This window comes from Paramisgurnus dabryanus, chromosome 20, assembly GCF_030506205.2.
Source record: "Paramisgurnus dabryanus chromosome 20, PD_genome_1.1, whole genome shotgun sequence".
In the NCBI taxonomy this organism is placed as follows: Eukaryota; Metazoa; Chordata; class Actinopteri; order Cypriniformes; family Cobitidae; genus Paramisgurnus; species Paramisgurnus dabryanus.
The window spans coordinates 15337872-15363067 of record NC_133356.1 but is presented as its reverse complement, the minus strand read 5'-3'; the positions used below and the strand labels follow the sequence as shown (position 1 = coordinate 15363067).

The following is a 25196-nucleotide window of genomic DNA, read 5'->3' as shown; positions in this document are numbered from 1 at the left end:
CGGATCTAATATTAGCTCTGGCTACGGAAAATTCCTTTCAAATGATCACTAGCTGAGAAACAGGAAAAGAATTTTCTTTAACGTTTTGGTTGACAGTGCTGGGCAAGAATTTTTAAGCGGCTTAACGAGGAGGTCCTGGGAAAGCAGATGTGGAACCATGAGAGATTTGCTAAGAAAACGCGTCAGACGTTTGTCTGACTGACTACAAGAGCCCTTTTAACACTTTTTTTTTTTTTGGTTGCAATTGTCAAATACTTACTCTCCCTTAGATCACTCCAAAAAAGATGACTTTAGTAAGAATGCATGGCATATTTTTTCCAATAGTCAACAAAACGGAAATTCTAGTTATTAGTGCATTTATGGGCATAGAGGGTTTAGAAGTGCACCCATGTTAGGTTTAATCTTAGATGCGTCATAATCAGGCCTGCCACAGACGTTTTGTGAGATGTTATGCTTCCAGATACCAGTAAGAGTGAAGTACTAATTTAAACACATTTCCAGAAATCCCTTTCACAGATTCCATAGATTTCCAGACATAATCTGCAAATTATGTACTATTGGAAGATAGTGCTGGGATGTCTGGTCACCCTGGAAATTTAGGGGAAAAAATATTCCGTTTGTATATGAAGAGTTCAGATGCAAAAGGTGCTAAACGCCACCTCTGTCAAAAATGACACAAACTATACATTGAGCAAATACTTTAATGTCAAATCTGCTTAATTCTTCCCTCAGGCCATTCAGAAATAAAAAATATTTTAAGCAGAATGCATTTAAGCGATACTTCATCCAAATATCAAAATTACTCCATGATTTACTCGCCCTCAAGCAATCTGAGATACATTTGTCCATCACCTTTCAGACAAACACATTTGGAGTTCCTTGTTCACACTGTCAGTCCATATTTTGGTGCATATCCGATTGGAATCGAATCACATTTAGAACGTGTGAACGGATAAAAATGGCATGAAATCTGTTTCAGGCTACATCCAGAGGTGGTTTGAAATCCGTTTCAAATCGCATTTCAGAAATCCATTTCTGTAGTTTTTTGGTTGCGTCATGCTGTCATGTCACATAAACGCAACCCCAGCGCAAACTTTGGTTGCACTCTAAAAATGGCTGGGATATTTTTGACCCATAATGGGTAAATATTGGACAGAAACCATCACTGGGTTCAAATTGACCCAATGCTGGGTTGTTTTAACCGAACTGTTGGGTTATTAGACATCATGGTTGCATAACAATAACCCAACATTGGGTCATTTTTAACCCAGCATGTGTTCTGTCCAACAGTTACTCATTATGGGTCAAAAATAACCCAGCCATTTTTAGAGTCTACCGTCCATTTATGATTAAATGATGGGTGTTTGGGAAAGTCCATGTATTGGGGAATATAGTTTCTACAACATCAGACGTCAAAGCAGATTGTCGTTCCAGGGCGACGTCATTGCCATAGAAACAGTGCAGATAATCCGGAACATGGCAGAACCTACAGGACACACAGATCAGATCTGAACAGTTGTGATACACAATCTGGACAGTAAGTCTGTCAAATCGGATATTCACCAAAATCAAATATGGACTGACAGTGTGAACAAGGTATTTAGTAAAGGTCCTTGCACTTCCAAGTTTTATAATGGTGGAAAACTGGGATCAAGGAAGGAATAACTTTTGACTTTAAACCCCAAAAAGTGCATTCATCCTTCAGAGAGGTAATCCACACAAATCCAAGGGGTTATTTAAGGTCTTCTGCTTGTATATGATATCGATATTTTTCTTACAAAATCATATTTCATTTAGGGTTGTGCCAATAGATTAGATGATAGTATCGTGCATCGACAATCGTCAGACATATCGCTAATAGCGGGCTTTCATGACGATAGTTGGCGATAGTTATTATAATTATCATCATAGTTTCACATGCCAATACATGTGTGCTTTTCCTCGCATGAGAGTGTTTGTGGGCTTTACTTTGCTTGAGAGAGGTTATAATTCGCGCAGATTCCTTCTCGCATTCATGTGGACTCAATGCGCATGTCTTGAACTCCTGCTCAGACCAAAATGCGATCGGCATGGACTCCTCCTAGCACCTGAACTTTTAATACTCGTGGCTCTGACATTGGTGAGTTTGTTGTTCCCACTACCTGGCAAGCCAGAAATTTTAGAGCGCCTGGATTTAATGATGCACATGGATTAGTGGCATCAGTTTTAAGATGGTTGCGGTCATGACAGTGTTGTCCTTTCTTCTTTTTTGTCCACAAATCATGCGACTTGCCATAAATAAGTAAAAAATAAACAAAATAAATGAGTAAACTACTGCCCCGCCCCCCAATACTGTGGTGTACCAGTGATCTCACAGGCTGACAATAGGACCATCTCAAAATGGGTATATCGACTAACACGAATTTCAATATTCATACTTTGGAAGAGACATTCACTAAAATAACTTCATATGTGTTCGTCTGAAAGATGATGGACATGTGTGTCTCCAATTGCTTGAGGTTGAGTAAATCATGGGGTAATTTTGATATTTGGCTTATGGATCCCTTTAAGAATCCCTTATTAACAAGAAATCATTAGCAGGTTTTGCATCTGAGCTCTTCATATTTTGATACTTAGTTACAATAAAATGTATTCACAAGTGGTCCACTCATAACCTCAAAATTGCAGTCTAACTGTATATGTAACATTGTGTTTTCTTTGCTTTGGCAGGTAAATCGCATTTGGCCATTGTTCAACGAGTGAATAATGAAGGGGAGGGAGATCCATTTTATGAAGTTCTGGGCATTGTCACACTAGAGGACGTTATTGAAGAAATAATCAAATCTGAAATTTTAGACGAGACCGATTTATACAGTAAGTAACTCCCGATTTTATCCTGTTTTTAACACATTCCAATCAAACCACTATGTTTAATACCGTCCTCCTGTTGTTCCCAATGAAAGCTGACAATAAGTCGAAAAAGAAGATTCTTCACAGGGAAAGGAAACAAGACTTCTCAGCTTTCAAACCCACAGATAATGAGTTGAGGGTGAAAATCTCACCACAGCTTCTGCTGGCCACGCTGCGCTTTTTGGCAACTGGTACTAAATATCCGGCATGTACAGTAACCGCGTGTCTCTCTGTGTTTTCCTAATTTTGTCATAATGGATGCATTCAGAGCTTTTTTCTTCCCACCAGAAGTGGAGTCGTTTGGTCCAGCTCAAATGTCAGAGAAGATCCTCCTGCGTCTGCTGAAACATCCTAACGTCATCCAGGAGCTCAAGTACGATGATAAAAACAAGAAAATGTCAGAGCACTACCTCTTTCACCGTAGCAAGCCTGTGGATTATTTCATCCTCATCCTGCAGGTCTGAGCCTCACCGGCTGTATTACGAGTCTGTGTTTTGATCGATTGCGAGATGATGTCACTTTTATAAGCCAGGCAGATGTTCTTAATGCAGTGTTAAAGGAAAACACCACAGTTTTTCAATATTTTACTATGTGCTTACCTCAGCTTAGACAAATTAATACATACCCATCTCTTTTCAATGCGTGCACTTAATCTTTGTACAGTGCATCGTGAACGTGTTAGCATTTAGCCTAGCCCCATTCATTCCTTAGGATCCAAACGAATGAATTTAGAAGCCACCAAACACTTCCATGTTTTCCCTGTTTAAAGACCATTACATGCACTGCCTAAGAAGTGAGGTGCCTGCCTACACTGAATTTGAGGGCATCAAGGTGCGCTGGTGATGTCAAGGCAGCAGATTTATGCTATTTTCCGGTTTAAACCCGTTTGTCACAAATTCAAGTTTTACAGTTCAAATTTTTTTCTAAATATTTATCTTGCAGGGGAGAATGCAATCCCAGAATACCTTGCAGCAAGCTTAGTTGTAGCCATATATAAATAACTTGATGTCTATGAAGGCAACCGCATCTGTGAGAAGCTTATGCTAACATAATGACATGAACTATGAAATAGTTTTCAAATGGCAGCATCTCTCTTGGCCCACAGGGGAAAGTGGAGGTCGAGGCTGGAAAGGAGGGAATGAAGTTTGAAGCTGGTGCCTTCTCATATTATGGAGTTCTGTCTCTAACCTCCTCACCAGGTCTGAACGATGTTTCGTCACACTCATATGGATCTTCTTGAAAATAATTGATTTTAATTGAGATTTCAATGTACTAAGTGCTGTGCTAATGGGAGAAAGGCATTCTATTCCAAAAGAGATATACAACCTCATCTATCTCTCATTTGACTCTTTCCAACAAATTATGCATGATGTTCTTTTCACAATATATTTATTATTAGATGTCTTTGGGCATGCAGAATACATGTTCTTTAACTCTTAATCAATCACAGAATGCAAATGATTCCTGGTGGATATTGTAAATCATATTTCCTCTTCATGATTTCCTTCTATCTTTCTCTATTCCTCTTGACTTCTAGTTCCTCTCTCATTGTCTCGAACCTTTGTTGTGAGCAGGGCAGAATCTCTGGCAGGATCTCCAGGTACTGCACGTCTTTCTTTGCCTTTTCCACCTTTTCTTAGTTTAAACCCCTGACAATTGTTCTTCGTGATCTTAAGATGATGATCTGAATGGCACATGTATGAGTAAAACACGATGCTCATTACTGTGCTTTCAAAATCATTGAACTGTCTAATACAGGGCTTCTCAACCTTTTTCACTTCAAGGCCCACAACTATATTTGGAGGCCTCACAATTTCTAGCAAATAAAATATACTAGAGCGTAGCATAACTTGAACAATGTACATTTGTTACAGAAATAAACGAACATCTTGGTTTTTGGTTGTTTTAGCTCAGTTTTATGCTTGTTTAGTCTAATTCTTAATAAGTCACCTTTAGGCCTCTTTTGAAGTTTGTTGAGGCCCCCTAGTGGGCTCGGCCCACTTATTAAGAAACACTGGCCTAATAAGAATTGCAACCAAGACACGACTGATTAAAATCACAATTTGTGTGTAAGGCTACATGGATATTCATATATTGTAGATGATTTCTGTGTGCTTGTTTTGCTCTCGGGTGCTTTAGTTTTTAAACATGAGCACAAAATGTTCACAGATTTTCTAAATGGTGATATTTTTTAGCTGTTAGAAATAGTGAAAAAATAATCAACAACATAATTAGGTAAACCATAAAACTCATGGCATGAAAACCAAAATACAAAGTTTTAATGTAGTCTCGTAAGACATTACATTTATATAATGCTTAACAGATCATTAATCCCTCCACAGTCATATAGTTAAAAATTTTAATAAAATTTTGAAGTCATATTTAGATTTAAATGTATATGATTGTTAATTAATGCCTTTTTAATGAAAAATATGAAGCATTACCAAAAGTCCTCGACATTATGATACAATTGAGTGTACTTTTATTTATTCATTTATTCCAGTGTTGGACAATTTTTCTACATTGCAACTAACAAAAGAGCGCTTTAGACATTGCCTTTTAGTGTAGTTTCCTTATTTCCATACAAACAGAAAGGGTCACAGTCAAAACCTATTTTCAGGCTGAAGTCTTCTATGTAAATTTGATCAAATCCACACAGTTAGACATCTGACCTCAGGATTATATACATTCCAGTGGAATGACTGTTGCACTGCCTCCCCACGGACACCCTTTGAACTTTTTTCTTTAAGAAGTAGAGAACCTAATCTTATTTTGATTAAAAACACTTTGCTGCACATTACGTGCGAGTTATTAAGCAGATGCACCTAATCCTAATTATGTCATGTCACTGTTTTTATGACCAAAGATTAGAGAAAGCGTGTTAAAAGACCAAATATATGTATTGAGAGTCTTACACCGTTTATTGTCAATTATTCTATCACAGTGCTGTTAAAATTCTGCTTTATATTTAATTCGCACACACTTATTCATTTGCTTTTGGAGAAATGTATACGCATTAGATGCGAGTCACTAAAATGTGAGCATGGACGGATGCTTTTGTTAGCTAATGTTTGAACAAATCTTAAATTGCTGCCAAATTGCTTCACAGTTTGTTTTGTAAATGAATAAATCTCAAATTTTGTGTCTAAACAAACAAAAACAGCGTTTATGTCCACAACATCAAAAAGAGGCATGTAAAATAAATAACCTAGACAAGCATCTTTACGGTTGTTTACATCACACCGGAACCAGCAGCTGACAACTGACCCTTTATTTACTACACAGAAAATAAGTCACCTCCACGACCGTTCGGACTCAACCACTCGGACTCCCTGAACAGGAGTGACCGGATGGAGGCGATCACTCCCACACTGGGCAGCAGTAACAACCAGCTCAACTCTTTCCTGCAGGTCTATGTGCCAGACTACTCTGTGAGAGCCGCCTCTGACCTGCTTTTCATCAAGGTCTGAATGAAACCAAGAATAATCCTTTATTATTTAAGTGCTTAAAGTTGTGTTTTTAGTTCAGTTGTACGTTTTTCATTTAGTACTCAAAAAGACCCATGTGTAGTGATGCAATGCTACATTTTCAACGTTTTCAGTATAAACTTTTAAAGGAAAACAACACAGTTTTTCAATATTTTACTATGTTCTTACCTAAACTTAGATGAATTAATACATCCCTCTCTTTTTAAATGTATGCACTTAATCTTTGCACAGCGTGTCGTGAATGTGTTAGCATTTAGCCTAGCCCCATTCATTCCTTAGGATCCAAACAGGGATAAATTTAGAAGCCACCAAAAACTTCCATGTTTTCCCTATTTAAAGACTTTTACATGAGTAGTTACACAAATAAGTATGGTGGCACAAAATAAAACATGGCGATTTTTTTTTTTAAGCAGATAAAAATGAGAACTATATTGTATGGCAGAAGAGCACTTCACAAGAGGGATAATGTTATTGTGTTTTATTTTGTGCCACCATACTTATTTGTGTAACTACTCATGTAAAAGTCTTTAAATAGGGAAAACATGGAAGTGTTTGGTGGCTTCTAAATTTATCCCTGTTTGGATCCTAAGGAATGAATGGGGCTAGGCTAAATGCTAACACATTCACGACACGCTGTACAAAGATTAAGTGCACGCTTTGAAAAAAGATGGGTATGTATTTATTCGTCCAAGTTGAGGTAAGAACATAGTAAAATATTGAAAACCAGTGTTGTTTTCCTTTAAAATGTTGTCTGATCTCAGCTCTCCTGGTATACGTCATTCATGCCCTCTATCTATCAGGTGACCCGGCAACAATATCAGAACGCCCTGATGGCGTCACGTATGGACAAGACGCCTCAATCCACAGACAGCGAGTTCACCAAGATCGAGTTGACCTTCACCGAGCATCAGGATGGACCACTGGATGAGTCAGCCACTCTTCTGATCCAACAGCAGAGCTCCGCAAATTCACACAAACCCAACCACACCGCCCACAACGACGGGGCAATTTAACTCCCTTCAGCAGAGGGAGAGACAAGAAAAGAGGGGGAGAGAAAGAGATGGTGAGAGATTGTGCACTGTCTGTTAACCTCTTCCTTTCCGCGCAGTGAGCGAGAGGCCTTTGTACACCGGGCAGCTTCACTGATGAGTCCTCATCTAAATGGGATCGGAACGCACTCGAAGACTATACAATGTGAAGGACCGCATATCCCACAATGCATGCACTAATGACCTTAACACATTTCGTAGACAGCGGATCAGTCAGGGACCATATCGTTTTGCTTACTCATCTACTGATTAAGATCATACACACCACGCTCAGGCTGCCCGTGACTCTTGGCATACGCCCAGGAGGTACGGGGACCACAGTACGGCTACGGCACACTTGAAGTACACACTTTCACTTTCTGTTCAGAGAGAGAGCTGTGAGGGGAACAAGGTGAAGAGTCACACCTCGACCAGAGGTCAAAGAAATAATGGTGCCTTTTGACAGTGCCGAGTTACTCTCTGCTTTGTCAACAAAGGAGAAATGGAGGCCCCTGAGGGCCCAGGTGACACGGCCATCTCCCTCATCTTCTATTTCACACATTTCCTATACAGTTAGACTCAGGAAGCCTGAGACGATGCTGCCACAGAAGAGACTTCCAACATTAGCAAACATTTAGCGTAGAAATAAATAACACTAAGCCTGACAAATTAGCATTATATTAGCTTATCGGACGACCGGAACTGAGAGGCCTCATGACCAAAGACATTTGGCATTTAACAAAGTATAAGGTCGTGGTTCACTGTGGATTATGAAGCGTTCAGATGTAACAGATCTTTTAGAGATAACCAATCTAAGCTATTTCAAATTTGGTAACGCCGCAGCAGCTTTGGACTCGAAATGCATAAGCAGACGATGCAGTGTTTGTCTGGATTGTGCCAAATAGTGCAGTTATTTTTTTAATAACAATTTCGGCAATTTCTTCTGCCCTGGTTTATCCATGTCAGGGGGTTGTGTATCTCATACATGTAAAGATATGCTACGTACAGCATTTGCAGTACAAAGAAATCAAACGTGTTTACATACGAGGGCCTTTTTCATCTATATAAAGATTTTTTACTTTAATCCTGAGGTACAGCGTGTCACCTATTTTAAGGTGAAAAGAGTTTGCTGGTCTCATGACCGGTTTCATTTTTATGTACGTTGGACCACTCTTTATTAACAGTGTTTTGATTTCCAGTGCTTTTGTTGTAATCACATAACTCTTAATTTGTATAAAGAAAATTGTTTAAATGTCACAACTACCTTTTTTATCAGAGAAAATTAGCTGCATATATAGTGGAACCTCGAAGAAACATCTTAAAGAAAAGCTTTCTGGAGGCCCTAAACATTTCAGGAACTTACCCGATTAACTTTTATCGTTATACTCATGATCTCCATTGCTATTTTATTTTTATTATGTTGTTTTTTTTTTTTTTAGAAAAAGCTATTTGTGTAGGACTCTGTCATGGGTTTTTTAAAAGTGGTACTTGCATTTAAGTCAAATAAACGTAAAAAGGAGAATAATTAACCATTAATGTATTTATTTTGAATTGATTGATTATAATAATTTACATTTATACACTCGATACAAAGGGGAAAGATTCTCTGGCTTATGTTTTAAATCTGCCGGGTAACGTTTGGCTTCGTGGCTTCGAGGGTCTTTTTTCCAGAACCTACTGAGATGCTTCTGTCAGAATTGTAAGCCTATTGGATATCAGGATATCATTCAAGTCTCAACTGTTTATGTAGCAACCTCTCAGTGCAATAGTGATACAGCTATGCAGAGACAATCCTGACCATAATTAATATGCTTTACAGGTAGTACACGCAGGATGAAATAATAAAAAAAACACTAAGAGATTTTAATAGAGAGGCTGAGAGGTGATGTAGAGAGAAGTCTTAGATTAACATTACACACAGAGTTATAGAGCTTGAGATGTTTGGATGTGAAATCCATTCGGTATAAACGTTTTAACAAAGGCATCTGTCAGCATTCCTGTTCTTATGTTACATGTGTTTTATTCCAGTTCTTTTGGCACTGTGTTATGAGGAGCACCCTTCATTTCCTTTAAAACGTTCGCTGGTGTCCTAAAGTTTGGACAGTATTTTCATGTTGGATTGCCTGCCTTAGAAGAAAGGAAACGTCTTCACAAATGTGGTGCTCTAACATGCGGTTTGAGTCTATCATACACTGCTGCTATTTTCAATCTTGAATGTGTATAGAGATACTGTACAGTCATAAATCAGAGAGTACTATTGTATGCTTACATTCTATAAACCAGACATACTATATCAGATTTAAATATACCTATTATATATGTATATATAATGCAAATGGAAATTGCTATAATAAACTATGTTTGACAACTTTATTGCGGACTGTTTTTTTTTTTTTTAAAGAATTTATTTTGCTTAATGTTTTGGAACGGAACGACTAATACTACATGTTTATATCAGACCATACCAAGCTGGCCAATTATTTAATTCTGGCTAATTGATTAATCTATCACTAGTTAAAAACTTTCCATACGTATGAGCAAAATTAAAGGGATGGTGCACACAAAAATTTAAATTCTGTCCATGTTTGTATCCAAACTGATCAGAGGCCCCATTGACTTCCTCAGGAGAAAAGAATACTATGGAAGTCAGTGGGGCCTCTGCTTGGTTTGGTTACAAACATTCCTCAAAATATCTTCCTTTGTTTACATCATTTATAAAACTGTCAATAAGATCCTTACTAAAAGTCTACGTAAGCACAAAAGCCAAAAGTGTCATACGCAAAAAATATGAAGACTTATAAAACAAAGCAATGTTCCCTTTATAAATCACAGATCACCTGCAAGTGTACGTACATGAATCATCCTCATACCCACCCTGCAAAACCTTTCTCCCATAAACAGGGCTCCAGACCAACTTTTATCACTAGGAGCACAGTTGCCCCAACTGAAAATTTAGGGGCACATACCGTAAATCAACATGCTAACCAAATATTCACATTTCTACTAATAAATACTTTGATGATAGACGCAAAGTACAATGTGCTGTTTCAAATTCAATGTCACATCACAAAAAAAGGTCAAATTAACTGGTCGCACATGTGTGACTGGATGTAAAAGTCAGTGGCACACTCTCAAATTTGGTGGCAGTCTGGAGCCCTGATAAAGTTTTTTTTATAGAGCACAACCTTCGCGTGGGAATTGCCGTATGCACTCTTTATAAATGAGACCCCTGGTTTGTGAAAAGGTGGGTAAATGATGACAGAATTTAAATTTTTGGTTGAACTATCCCTTTAAGCTAAATAACCACCAGGGGGAGCTGCAAAACTGTGGGATTTGCCCTTTATTCTCATTTAAAACACTGTTTTAACATTTCAAATGTGAAACATCACTAAAAACCAACTTTGTGTGTTGCAAACCATACAGATCTAACACTTTATAAATGAAAAACTTTTTAAACACCTTAAATGAAAATATTTAAAGTGACATAAGACGGCAGTCTTATTTTTACATTAAAACTACAATACGATCTAAATGCATCATACTAAAAGGTTTACTCTTTTCAGTAAAGCACAACACCAAAACACAAAAACATGATGAAAATGGCAGTAAAAAATAAAACGGATTCACATCCCTCAATGGGCACTGCTGTTTTCAAAAAAACAAACCAAAAAAATCAGACAAATCCAGAAATGTCAAACAAAATTATCAACAAATTAGACACAAAGCAAATACACCTACATTTACTGTGGGTTTTTTTTTTTGGGGGGGGGGGGGGGGGTAATCAAGTTGCTTAATGTAAATAATTTGAAAACTATATTATAATCACACAGTACAGCCTTTAATAATTTATCAAAATTATAGACTCTAAAACAGTCTTTGCTTATGTATAATCACTTTTCTCTATATTTCTTTATAAATTATATTAGCAATTATAATTAACTTAAGTAAACCATAAACCTAGTTGTTTATCCTTCAAAATACTGTTCAATAACATGTTACAGGTTTCTATCCACATGGTATTGAAATTCCAAAGCAACCTAGTCAAGCAGTAAACTAATACTATAAAATAAATCCCTTACTCGACTTAAAAGAACAACAAAAGACAAAACCGCTGCTGGTGCTAATAAGAGTACTGTATCAGTTAAAAAGCAAGTTTAAGCCTTTACGCAACAGAACCTTGAAATAAAAGCAAACATGGGTCCAGGTCAAATAGACAGTATGTACCTGTTGTTTCTACTTGAACAATGGCAAAGAAAAGTGTTATGACTCCTTTTGGTCCACTGTCACCCACAAATCTTTGTGTCCATATAGTCATCTTAATATACAGTATTCTAATCCATAAATCTCTGTCAAAACCTAAAATGCTATGCCATGTTCATGCTAACATCAAACAAAGTTACTTAAGTTACTAAAATATTTTGTTGAACTAACTGGATATAAAAATAGTAATAATCTATGATCTAGATTCAAGGTATACAACACAGTGACCATGGCGAGTGCATAAGTCATATTTCAGTGTTGGCTTTTCTTCCAAGGATTTAGCAAGCGATATAAACATGAGGTTGAATCTTACAACTCCTTATTTCCACCTGTGCAGCACTGAGAAGTAATCTTGTAACATTTCTTTACCAATGCATAACATTTCATTATTTCAATGTATGCACGGATCACTCAATAACATGAGAACTATTTGCATACTAACAGATAGTACTCCGTTACATTGTTTTACCAGGCAGTCAGACAAAAAACGGATTTGAGCTCCCATTATTGGTGTGAAATGACTAAGGTAATATTTCCCAGCATGCTTCACGGCTCATCTCCAAAAGTTTAAATGCAATATACATAATCCATGAAGCCACTATATAAGTGTAAGCATGCTATTTCGCAAGCTTTAATAGACCAGCGGCAGACTTTGTAACCGTTTTATGTTCACACAATATCATGCAATGTCGTTTGTTGTAACTATACACAAAGTCTGTAAATTCACACCTGTTAAACCAATTTTTTTGTCATTTCTTTGCTTTAAAAAAAAAAAGTTTGGAAAATAAGAACTTTGCATATACCTTATTTAAAAACAATACGCCCAGTTTAGCTTCATACTCAACCTATGAATGTAGTACTTGGTACAGTAATAATTAGAATATACAGTGCAGGAAATAAACATACTCTCTTATATCTGAATGTGAATGCTATGATCATACTTATTGATACAGAACCCGAATAATGCCAGCTTATTCTTCTTCCTCCTCCTCCTCTTCTTCTTCTTCTTCTTCTTCATCCTCATCATCTTCGTCATGGCAGTGGGTGATCTCCTCGGGGGTCTGAGGGAAGAGGTGTGGTGGATTGATCTCGCTAACTGAGCGGGTCAGCTGGTGTCTCTTACACTCGCGGTCTTTGAAGTCAATTGAGTGGCGGTTGCGTGTTGCCATTGGCGACTCTGTGTCAATAATGTCCACATGAGTGTGCTCCACAGTGGACTCATGAGGCATCTAAACATAAATCACAAGACACAAAAGCAATAGCTCTGAGTTTATTACATGAAATTGGATAGGCTGAAAGTTTAATAATACAGTTGCTTAGAGTCATTTATATCATTGTATATAAATACACACTATACTAGTGTACTCACATAAAGGATTATTAGGAACACCATACTAATCCTGTGTTTGACCCACTCACCTTCAGAACTGCCTTAATTCTACCTGGCATTGATTCAACAAAGTGCTGAAAGCATTCTTTAGAAATGTTGGCCTATATTGATAGGATAGCATCTTGCAGTTGATGGAGATTTGTGGGATGCACATCCAGGGCACGAAGCTCCCGTTCCACCATATCCCAAAGATGCTCTATTGGGTTGAGATCTGGTGACTGTGGGGGTCATTTTAGTACAGTGAACTCATTGTCATGTTCAAGAAACCAATTTGAAATGATTCGAGCTTTGTGACATGGTGCATTATCCTGCTGGAAGTAGCCATCACAGGATGGGTACATGGTGGTCATAAAGGGATGGACATGGTCAGAAACAATGCTCAGGTAGGCCGTGGCATTTAAACGATGCCCAATTGGGGCCTAAAGTGTGCCAAGAAAACTTCCCCACACCATTACACCACCACCACCAGCCTGCACAGTGATAACAAGGCATGATGGATCCATGTTCTCATTCTGTTTACGCCAAATTCTGACTCTACCATCTGAATGTCTCAACAGAAATCGAGACTCATCAGACCAAGCAATATTTTTCCAGTATTCAACTGTCCAATTTTGGTGAGCTTGTGCAAGTTGTAGCCTCTTTTTCCTCTTTGTAGTGGAGATGAGTGGTACCCGGTGGGGTCTTCTGTTGTTGTAGCCCATCCGCTTCAAGGTTGTGATTGTTGTGGCTTCACAAATGCTTTGCTTCATACCTCGGTTGTAATGAGTGGTTATTTCAGTCAAAGTTGCTCTTCTATCAGCTTGAATCAGTCGGCCCATTCTCCTCTGACCTCTATTATCAACAAGGCATTTTTACCCACAGGACTGCCGCATACTGGATGTTTTTCCCTTTTCACACCATTCTTTGTAAACCCTGGAAATGGTTGTGCGTAAAAATCCCAGTAACTGAGCAGATTGTGAAATACTCAAACCGGCCCGTCTGGCACCAACAACTATGCCACGCTCAAAATTGCTTAAATCAACTTTCTTTCCCATTCTGACATTCGGTTTGTAGTTCAGAAGATTGTTTTGACCAGGACCACACCCCAAAATGCATTGAAGCAACTGCCACGTGATTGGCTGATTAGATAATTGCATTAAAGAAAAATTGAACATGTGTTCCTAATAATCCTTATGGTGAGTGTAAATATACACTCCAGTGAAAAAGTATTCATGCTTAATACAACCGTTGTGTTTGTTGACCTTACCTGGACGTGGGCGGCTCTAAACAGGTAGCTGAAGGGATAGTGGAGGAGATTGATGAAGGATGCAGCGTACAGATCAGCATAACGCATTACTTGAGACGCAAAGAGAGTCTGACGGGAGCCACTGCGAAACAGGCTTCCCATCATTCCATAGCACATGTCCATATCATGAGTCACTTTCTGAGAAAACACCACACCACACATTAGTATGAAAGAAACAATGGCACTTGTTCTTTTCTTTGTATCAAGAAACGTACTTTAATTTTCTTCTGAAGAGAACTGATATCAGGCCTTTCATTGCTGCTGCTGTCCAAATCCCTGTGGAAAGAAATATTTGTTTGTTTGCGATTTAACATAATCCTCAATAAATCAAAGCTTATGAGATTTGAAGGTGTTGAAAAAGTATAAATAACTGCGGAGAGGAGAGAGGAAAAAGATGTTTAAAAATAGTAAAGAATGCACACTGCATTATCTGCATGGCAAACGGCTGCAACCAGCTATGCGTCCTTCTTTGTGAATGTAAGCGCATGCCTATGGGTGCTTATATGTGTGTGATACGTGATACCTACTTGTAGAGCTCTGCCAGAAATATATCCAAACTCTGCAGCTCTTCAAACAAGGCTATAAAATAAAGAACATGGTGAACTACAATCCTGTACCTTACTTAATTTCATCACATAGTTGGCTTCTAATAATAAGCCTTCCCTTTTAATATTGACCCACAAAATGTTTAGACTCACTGCTCTTGTCAGTCCACACATGCAGTTCCTCAGCCAACTCAGGAATCACCAGAAATGTTCTCCAGCCCTGACGTTTCTTTGACTTAAGGATGTCTCCAAAAATGTGGTCACCGATGTACAAAATGTCCTTTCCTTTAGCTCCCAGTAGGTCACAGACTATGTCTGATGAACCTGAGAAAATGTTTTCCAACCGTATCAGGTGCTTTTCACTAAAAACATTTAATTAGTATAAAGAAAAACAGCATGAATATTATCTTACCACCAGAATACACTATGCCATGCTGCAATGGACCTGTATATGTCCCAATCTTCAGTCTCCCAGTGGTCTACAAATAAGATGCATATGCGAATCATTAAGTAAACTCAATCTAACTAATAGAAAGCGATTTAAAAAAAAATGCATTTTAATGGCACAGAGAGCTTACCGTGTCCACCTGTCTCAAGACTGTTCCCTCCCCGAAAAACACTGGCTTTCTGGCATCCACCACAATGAGGTCAAAGTAAGACTGCCAGGGCCTATGAGGAATACCAATCTGTAATAAAGAAATAATAGATTCAGTCTGTCACTGTCATACGCTGTAAAACTGCAATGCAATTAGTTCACATATGGCCCCTGACACATCCTGTCATTCTTTTCATAAATGTTTACTCAATATTTGTTGCACACTTTATAATGAAAAAATGTCCAACTATGTACCCAATGGGTACACAGACGCACCATAACTGGTGAACTAACCTTCAGGGAGTACACACTGCGGTATCCTGGTTTAAGGTTTCCCACACTTGTAAGAGAAATATGTCGAATGTATACTGACCCCTTTCACTGGACATTTTTATAGGGGGTCTGAGTCAAAATAGAAACACATAGAAACAATGGTACATGCAAGTGTACCCTAAAAATCTAAATATATTGAATTGACTTACTTTTGGACCATGTGGAAAATCAAACAAGTATGTCATTATTTTCTGAAAGAGAAAAGAATGTGAAATCATATTAAAGAATATGTACCAAAAACAAAATTAGATTTTAATTAAAAATGACTTCTGTCACATCTAGAAAAACTCACATCTGTGTATTTGTAATCACTGTTGGTAGCAAGGAACACTTTGGAAACTTCATTCATTCGACTTAGAAGCAAAGGCAACTTGGCCTAGATGAACAAAGCACCAAAGACAGACAAACAAAACAAGTATTATTAGAATAACCTATTATTGAAAAATAATGAATTCTGAATATATCCAGAAGGTGATCATTTGTTTGACTTACATCCTTCACCACATATTTCTCCAGGTTTTCAACAGTTTTCTCTTTCAGAGACCCCTAAAATATCACAGACAGAGAAGCAAATCTCCATAGCATGACATTTATATTAAGTCCATAAAGATTAGAAACACAACAACATGGCACTTAAAAGTATTTTTTACCTTGAAATGGACCCAGTCCACAGAATCCCTGACATCCTGAAACATGCTCTTGTAGGACATGAAAAGATCTCCATCTTTAAAGCCTGTCTCACAACTGCAAATGACAAATAAAGTCAGCATCCCACAAACTCATGACTGAATGTGTTTGTTTCTTTATGTAAAAGGTGACATAGAATGATTGAACGGTGTATTTATCCTTGTTTTGTGATGTGACATGTAGACAAAACATTTTTTGTTTGGGTCTGTAATGCCTTAGAATCTTCCTAAAAACCTCTCTCAGATAGCTCTATTAGAGTGGGGGATTTTAAACAAGTGGTTTTGCACCTATTTGGCTCCCCCTACTGGCTTAACTTGCAATCTCATTACTGATTGGCTGACTTTGCTGCCACTCAAAAAATTGTAGCCAATTATTTTAAAGTGGAGGGGCAGTGAGATGCCTGTGATGTCATAAGTATCAGTTTTTCAGTTTTTTACATTTCTAAAAGAGGAATTTCTATGAGACTGAGATGTTTAGCATGTCTAGCACTTTTTGTATGTTTGTGAATGCAGGTAGACTACCATAAATCAACAAAGACCAGGTAAAAATGGTTTTTCATTCTCTGTCCCCTTTAATGAACAAAAATCTGCCGGAAAAAACAGATGATTTCACAAAGGCCCTTTAAAAATGTGTTATAGGGGCAGTGTCCCAGACAGGGTTTAGATTAATCCAGGTCTCACTGTACGTTCACACCGCTGCAGACTTGAGCTTCCAGAGTTACCGGAAGTCGTTCATTTACAATGGTAGCTGGATTCTCTCAGCTCAGCTGTCAAATTCATCGGTGTCGCGTTTTGGGCGACAATCAGAAAGTTGAAAGAAGCTAAACTTTATGGTTATGAGCTATGATGCGGTTCAGCGGAAAGCAGCGACAAAACGCCATCAACCAATCGGAATATAGCCTAGATGTTCTTCGCTGGCTGATCCGGAGAAACATACAATGTAAACTTTCGTTCCTACCAAAACATTAGTTCAGAGAAAACAGACGCAGCCAAAGTGTTAACAAGCTTCCCCGTACTTTTTGACAAGCGTCCTTGAACGGGCAGCCTGAGCTTCTTTGGAAGCTCAAGTCTGCGGCGGTGTGAATGTACGGTTAGGGGGCGTGCACACCCGGTGGCCGGCGTATGTTTTCAATTGTTTCCAATGGAAGCACTGCGCTTTTCAAAAATGGCAGCAGCTGGCAAGTTTTGACTGAGCGTCAGCCGTTTTACCGTGCTCAGTGGCGAAATGTTAAACTTTGGGTGAAACGCAAAATATCACTTCTTACTCGGCCATCCAATCACAATGGAAGAGGGTCGGGACAAATATCACAACAACCAACCGGTGCATCGTTCAATGACTGATAAATAAAGCAGAAGTATCATAGCAACCAAAGCGCTCAGTAGAAAAAAAGCTGGCAAGCGCCTATGTCGGTGTCCGCCTGCTGTTTTCAGTCATGTTTAAACAGTTTGATGTACACGCCCCCTTGGTTATATTAGGACATTTATATATAACATACCTTACAAAAGAACAATATTGGTGGGCATCTTGAGACAAAACAATGTTAAGATATGTCAATGCATGCTGTTTTTAAATTAAGGCAGCACAAACATGCATTTTAATCTGGGACTAGGATATGCCCTGTCTAGGAAACGCCCTATGAAATTTAAAATGTAATAAAAGAGAGAACACACCCCACCAGTGAAAAAAAACTATTAATTAAAACAAAGCTACAACATCCATTTATTCTAACTCAAACATACAGTATGTGCAGTAACTTCTATGATTTTGTAGTATTGATCGAATAAGAGTATAAAAGCAAACCTTGTGTATCTGGCACAACTTGTAAAGAAGTCAACCAGACAGGCAAAGAGGTATGTCTCTGACAAAATACAAAACAAGACATATGATATAGATGATTCTGTTATTGATATTGGTTAATAAATTTAGTAATAACGACTGCTTGTATTACCTGGCAGGTTGAAGAGTGTGTTGAGGATGTAGAACCGATCTGTATCTCCACGCTGGATAAATTTGTTCGGGTAAAGCTCTCTTATCTCTGGACTATTAATACAAAATAAACATTTAGTATATTTAGTTCCTTTTCACAGTAATTTATGCAGCAACTGAATTAGTCTCAACAAAATGGGTACATAGAAAGCTGTTATAATATCGTTACTGCCAAAAAAGTAAAAATTAAGCTGTTTAGTTTGAGCAGAGACATAAAAACACGTGTCAACTCTTTACTAAAGCTCACTTATCAGAGCATCAACCGTTCTTGAATAAAAAGACCTTACCCACGCAGGAAGTTGAAACCATGAGCGCACACAAGGATGTTTCCGTATGCATCTACTTTCAGCAGATTGCCATACATTGTATCAAACACCAAGCCTCTGCAAGATGAACAGAATTTGTGTGAACAAAAGAAGAGAAAACTGGCTCTATAAATAATGAAAAATACATTTTCAAATTACCTTGTTGGAAAGGCAGGATCATAAACAAAGTTTAGCAGCTCTTGTGGATAACCAATAGAAACCAGTCTTTCCACTGTCAGGTCAAATCCAAGTGATTCATACTCTGGAGACTTGTACACTATTAAGAGAACACAAAAACAAGTTAACCAGAGTGTGTAAATGTGGTTAAAATACAGCAATGATATTTAAAGAAATTAAATGTAATTGTACTAATGAGCTAGCATTAGTAAAGAACCAATAAAAAAAACTTCTCTTGCTTTTAAGAATTGCAAAGTGAATTCCAATTATCATTTTTATGGCACGGGGGTGTTGAATACTGGTTGAGAAATGCATTTTCATAATGCATCCACAAGTAATTCAATAAAAACACCTGACCTGTCAAATGTCTTAAAATATCCAACCAAGAGCAATGTCTTAGCAACGACGGTCATAGCCGTTGTATAAGCAAAATAACTGACCCCAGTTCTTTGAATTATTTACAAAAATAATGCACACTCCGCTTCACGTCATGTCACATTAACAGCATAGGTGTGCATTATTTTCGAGAATTCAATGGTCGTCGTCAATTATTACTTATTGAATGTAATTCAATACTGGCATTTTATTACCAGTTTCTTTAATGAACTATGGATGAAAACCCTGCTTTGTTGATTACGCCTATCAAAGAATACAATTTTCAATCAAGAATAAGGCTGCACATATTCAAAACTGTTCAATAAATGTAAGACACAGACTGATTTAGTTCAAGGTTATTCATAGATTATACTACTCCAAAATTAGATTAAATAAAATATTTGGCACTGTTTCTCCACTCTGTGACAGATGTAAAATAAAAGAGGGCACTTTGTCACATATGTTTTGGTTTTTGGACTGCTACACTCTTAGAAAGGACTTACACATATTTGTGTATAAAGTTTTTAACACATTATGTGTCATTTTGTGTTGATTTTGTGTTAAAATAAAACACGTGTTCTGTTAAAAGTAACACAAAATGTGTTGTTTCAATAATAACAGAGAGATGTGTGGATTCAAGGACAACGCATTTAGTGTGTTGTCCCAGAATCAACACTAATGTGTTGTTTTTAACACATCTGTTCTAAGAGTGTATATTTGATGTTTTCTCAAAAGTATTTCAACAGGAGGTTGGATCTTCTTAGATATTAAACACTCTCCCAAATTCGCAGCAAAAATCCCTACTGATGGGAATGACTCTTGCAAAAAAAGCAATACTTGTAAACTGGAAATCACCGGATCCCCCATGTTTCAAAGTCGGGATGAGTGAACTGTTCCATGTTATACAATTGGAAAGGATACGTTCCCTGGACCATAAATCCCAAAGGCAATTCCAAAAAGTATGGCAACCCTTTGTGGATCTCCTCAAACCAGAACAGTGATCTATTATTATTCACTTTGATTGTACTATTTTTCTTTGAAATGTAATTTTATGTCCATCCATCTTCCCCATTTCCTTTTTTTTATGTTATTTTATGGTACTTATTTATTTCTCGTTATATGTTCTTGTATGTATACTGTAATGTGCAAAATCAAAAAAAAAAAAAAAACAGAATAAGGCTGCACAATATATCATTTCAGCAATGTGTGCATGTGCAATAGTCACTTCGCATGAACATTCAATGTAGTAAGGTAAACATATATCAGTCCACTGTATATTTTCCAAAAGGAAATCTGTCTGATGTGACCTAATTTACTCTCATTCATGGGTTCTAAAAATAATAAGAGTTATTTACTATCATTTTTATTTAACACAGTTGTTGACATGCAGGCTTTAATGATGAAATCATAGCACTATTTTTTCAAGTTGCAATCCCAGAGCTTTACAACAAACACAAGGTAAATGCAGGTCATTATTTTTGAATAATATATTATTTTCAAATAAAGAAAGTGAGGTCATTCCCAAAATATCAAAATGCCACTTTTTTAATTAAAAAAACAAATATTGTGCAATCCTACTCAGTAGTAATCTATAATTTGACTTTACAATGACAGCTGTGTTTTGGTGTCTTTTGTCAAAAAAGAGAACACACGAGTATGTTTAACCTGGTTAAAGTACTGTAGATTTTATCTAGATGAGATACACCAAAACCTACGGCTGTTGAACTGTTCATGCTGAGGGTTTGTGGTCGAGGCAATCAAAGGTCAAAACTTCAACTGATACAAAGGACATGGAAAGTTACTCAGATTACAACCCTGCTTCATTATGCTGTTGAGAGGTGTCCTGTTACACACTTTAGATCAAAGCATCCACAAATACTTTCAGTTATAAATCTGTAACTCTACGAGCATTATTCACTGTCTTAATCAATTCATCTGTCAATCCCATTATGCACACTTACAGTGTTGTTCTGTTGGCAGAGAGGCTTTTCATTTACATTTAAATGCATGTACTACAAACAACAGTACTAGCTCCAAAACTGTGGAACAATCAGCCCCTTTTAATTCAACAGGCCCCATCTTTCAAGGTTTTTAGGTCTTGGCTGAAAATGTTTTTAACCCTTGCATTTGAAGTTAGGGAATGAGTGTTTTACTTTTTTACGTGTTTTTGTTTTACTCCCATTTTATTGTGAAAGCTATTATATTGATGTCTATTATGGTCTAGTCTAATCTAGTCTGTCTTTAGTTTAATCTACACTGTAAAAAGTCCTTGTTGCACTTAAGTTTAACTTGAATAAATTAGTCATTTCAACTTTTTTGACTAGTTAAAAGCTGTTATAAATTATAAAGTTGTAATAATTTAAACCCATTAAACTTTATTATTTTTACTCCTCACTAGTCAAGAAAGTTGAAATGACTTATTTATTCAAGTTGTTTAAACTTTAAAATGTAAGTGCAGCAAGGAATTTTTTTTTACAGTTGTGTCTAGCTGAAAATGTATTTCCAGCAGTGACTAGAAGGATTTCCGCTTGAAAGAGAAAACTGAAATGTCAACCCTTAGACCAACCTTCTAAGATCCCAAACTGCTGGATCTGTCAATATAGCAACAGGGTTCACACCCAGCTAAAGATTTATTCTTAGATACAGTCCAGCACGCTGTCACAGGCACTTTTAAGATTAGGCAATCTCAACCTACAGTCAAAATATGTGTGTAATAAACACGTTTTATGGCCCTCAAAGAATAAGCTGCATTTCTCTTCCGAAATCTGCAACGCTTAGCACTTTTAATAAAGGAACATTTAAGTGAAGTTACACAGCAATTGAACATTAGTCTAAGCTGCTCTCATCTGACAAACCATATGAAATTAAAACCTTTTCCTGTAAGCCTTAGTACTTGTTTATGGACAGAGGCCAATAAACAGGAAGAGGACCAATCAAATAGATGATGGCTAATGTTATGGATGTCAGAAACGTTCTACCATCTTCTATGTTGTTTACTTTAAGTCAGGGGCTGCTATTTACAGACCTATTACACCACTGTGGGCATGTTGTCACTATATTCCTTTAATAAACTGCTCCTCGATACAAGGTCTGTGGATATTGTTGTTTCACTTGTGTTGTGTTATAACCATTTAGCAACACAACTCTTATTTGTTAAAAACTTCCTTCATGATGTTAATCTAAAACAACTTACAATGCAGGAAGAAGTCAAAATGCAGATACTTATCTTACCTGCTAGAGTGTAGTCCATATCAAAGCCAAAGCATTTTATCTTCTCCATTGCCAAACTTCTATTGACAAAAACTCTGTGGAGGTAAATAATATAATCAATATAATCAAAGTCAGACCGTAACAGACAGTGCCATTCCAGTACAATCTGTGAGCTGTGTTTGTATTAATACAGTTAATGAGTAACACTGACATAGAAGTGCCTGTAAAAGCATTAACTCACATCTCTTACATTTTGCTTAAAGAAACTATGCATTTGATAAAATTATATCAATTCATAGTTCAGCCAACATCAGCAAAACATGAGATGTATAAAAGGTCAAGGTAATATTCATTGATTTCATATTGAATCAAGTTTACAGGACAGAAATTACCTGATGATTGGTAATAAAAAAGCATGCAAACGCTCATGGCATCATAAATAAAACATAAATAATATTATGGTCCATCACACTATTATGAATTAGACATATTTTGTTATGGGCAGCTCTGGCTAAACAAGTTAAGCGCCAACTGAGTACACATTTATTATTGCCATTTGCCTATGTTTAACAACACATTTTCTCTTAATTTCAGTGAATAGTAGTGCATTGTTTATCAGTTGTGCATTTCCAGTAAAGCATTTAACATGAATTTGCATTATTGACTCTAAAACCAATGAGCTGCTACACTATGAGGAAATTATGTGTTAAATAGCATGATGACAGAACTCAAAGGGAAAAGAAATGAAGAAGTCATCTTACAGTTTGCTTCAACTTGAATTTTTAGTGCAGTTCATGATTACATGGGAGGAAAAACAACTACAAAACAAATGATCAGCAAGTCAGCAATGCATGTCAACAACAAAACATTGGCATACCTCATAGAAGGATGACAACGGGCCAGATCCTGTGGTAAGCTTTATAATAAAGGAATACATGGACTATATATTATACCAGTACATACAGACTAGTGTATGCTACTGCATAAACAACTGCACTGGTCCGCTTATAAATGACTACCCGGGCCCTGATTTAAAAAATTTATTATTTCCCATTGTGGCTCTCACAAAGCTTTACTAAGTCAATGAATATTCTACATGAAAGTATTGGTCTCAAAAACAAGTAATGCTGACTGGCCAGATTTTCCTGTCAAACTGCATAAAAAATAAATCCGATCTGGTTAAGAAACACAGGCAGTGTTAAATCCAATGTGTCAACACAGTCAGAAAACACTTCATTCTTTTAACATGGCACCAAGCTGGCTTACATTATATGCAGGGCTACAGAACTTCAACAAGGGAGGTGAGCGAGTTTGACGAACAAATGTGCGTTAACACAGATGCATTCATCAACACACACACACAAAGAAAAACAAAAATGCTTTGCAAAATTTGTATTTAGGTATGACAAAGAGACATGGCCTTATGTAGGGATTCAAATTTAGTAATAAATATTCAGAGGCTTGTTTTTCATTAACTAAGAGACCGGGTAAGCTAAGCAGGATCTGATACAAAAGAAATGACGTACAAAGCAGTAAATATTTATAAATGTATTATTACCTGTGATGTACATCTCTTCTGTACTTTTTCATCGATAAACCATCCATGTTGGCTGGAAGGTCTGCATAATCCTGGAGTCGGTCACTCCAAGACGTCGTCATCTTTAACCGTTTTAAGTCTGAAAATGTACACAAACCCCTCAGTACAACATACATAATGTGGCTATGAGTCTTTTAATGAAACTAATGAAAGAGTACACCCAGTACTGGTTTAGCAACTTAGAAGTTTCCATCAAATGGTAAATTATTAAATAATAGCTAGTCTGACCCTGGAAATACCATTCAAAATGTAACAATAACAACAGAGGAGACACACAAACCAATTGTAAAAATATTGGGAACATCATCAACACATCTATTTTACAACATTTATAATTCTTTAAACAAGCCGGTTAAACAGCTGGTTGGTGTAACTTATTTCCTGTATGTCAGAAAACGAACAACCATAAAAGAAAGACCAGAAAAACAAACAAACAAATAAACACCAAACAGCAAGATACCCCGAAACACTATTGTGAAATGTGTTCGCTGACTCAGTGTTTATAAATATATTACGGGCATAGGTGTCGAAGCGATAATAGGCTAGTCTGCTGCACATAACACCTTACCGCAGTCTCGTTCAAATAAAAAACAATATTCAACGTAAAGCTTAAAAAAATGCATCTGACATATTAGACAACTGTGTTGATTCATGAAAATATGAAAGAATAATTGTGAGGAAATCTTTCATCAGGTAGTTCCGTGACTGTACATTTAGCACATCAGCTAACGTTAACTCACATTCCTTTAATTTTTAAACAACAGGAAAATAATGCGTTAAATGAGGGAAACCGCTTTACAAATGTTATTATAATGCTGATATACACAATTTTCCTGCAACTATGTAAAGACACACCGTTATTGAAACACGTTATCCCCCTGTATGTACACGTATGTTTCAGCTGGCTACTTACCTCGTCTCCTTCAGTGATCAACAACTGCAGCGCTGCGCTATCTGTGTTCTGCGCAAAGTGCGCATGCGCGCAAGACCCACTGTTCTTGCATAAATCACTTATGATTTTAATATTCAAAGTAATAGGTTTTCTT

At 37.1% G+C, this 25196-nt stretch overlaps 2 protein-coding genes across 5 annotated transcripts in view; one reads left to right on the top strand and one right to left on the bottom strand.

Annotated features, from left to right (window-relative positions):
- cnnm2a (cyclin and CBS domain divalent metal cation transport mediator 2a) overlaps positions 1-11183 on the top strand; it is an 18150-nt gene extending 6967 nt beyond the window's left edge. The window contains exons 2-8 of the mRNA XM_065296631.2: positions 2710-2853; positions 2943-3080; positions 3178-3347; positions 3995-4088; positions 4427-4489; positions 6175-6353; positions 7178-11183. Of these exons, the coding sequence (XP_065152703.1) occupies positions 2710-2853; positions 2943-3080; positions 3178-3347; positions 3995-4088; positions 4427-4489; positions 6175-6353; positions 7178-7390 (1001 nt within the window). The 3' untranslated portion in view covers positions 7391-11183. The remainder of the gene's footprint in view (positions 1-2709; positions 2854-2942; positions 3081-3177; positions 3348-3994; positions 4089-4426; positions 4490-6174; positions 6354-7177) is intronic.
- On the bottom strand, positions 11174-25196 carry nt5c2a (5'-nucleotidase, cytosolic IIa). 4 transcript variants are annotated; one of them, XM_065296635.2, is made up of 19 exons: positions 25064-25196; positions 24112-24229; positions 23431-23469; positions 22575-22648; positions 18951-19068; positions 18774-18869; positions 18449-18540; positions 18301-18358; positions 16464-16557; positions 16306-16359; positions 16106-16189; positions 15963-16004; positions 15464-15571; positions 15298-15364; positions 15039-15209; positions 14868-14919; positions 14556-14616; positions 14302-14478; positions 11174-12894 (listed from the first exon to the last, which is right to left on the bottom strand). In XM_065296635.2, the coding sequence occupies exons 2-19, from the start codon at positions 24210-24212 to the stop codon at positions 12637-12639; spliced, it is 1746 nt and encodes a 581-aa protein (XP_065152707.1). In that variant the 5' UTR covers positions 24213-24229; positions 25064-25196; the 3' UTR covers positions 11174-12636. The 4 variants fall into 4 exon arrangements, with proteins under 4 accessions (XP_065152707.1, XP_065152708.1, XP_065152709.1 ...); XM_065296636.2 differs by lacking the exon at positions 25064-25196 and adding an exon at positions 25006-25026; XM_065296637.2 differs by lacking the exon at positions 23431-23469.

Coding starts and splice junctions, on each gene's coding strand:
- nt5c2a (XM_065296635.2), bottom strand. CDS start 24,212: ATGACGACGTCTTGGAGTGACCGACTCCAGGATTATGCAGACCTTCCA. Junction 15,210..15,297: donor TGGCATAGTGTATTCTGGTG/GTAAGATAATAT, acceptor ACATTTTCTCAG/GTTCATCAGACATAGTCTGT. Junction 14,479..14,555: donor CTCTTCAGAAGAAAATTAAA/GTACGTTTCTTG, acceptor GTGTTTTCTCAG/AAAGTGACTCATGATATGGA.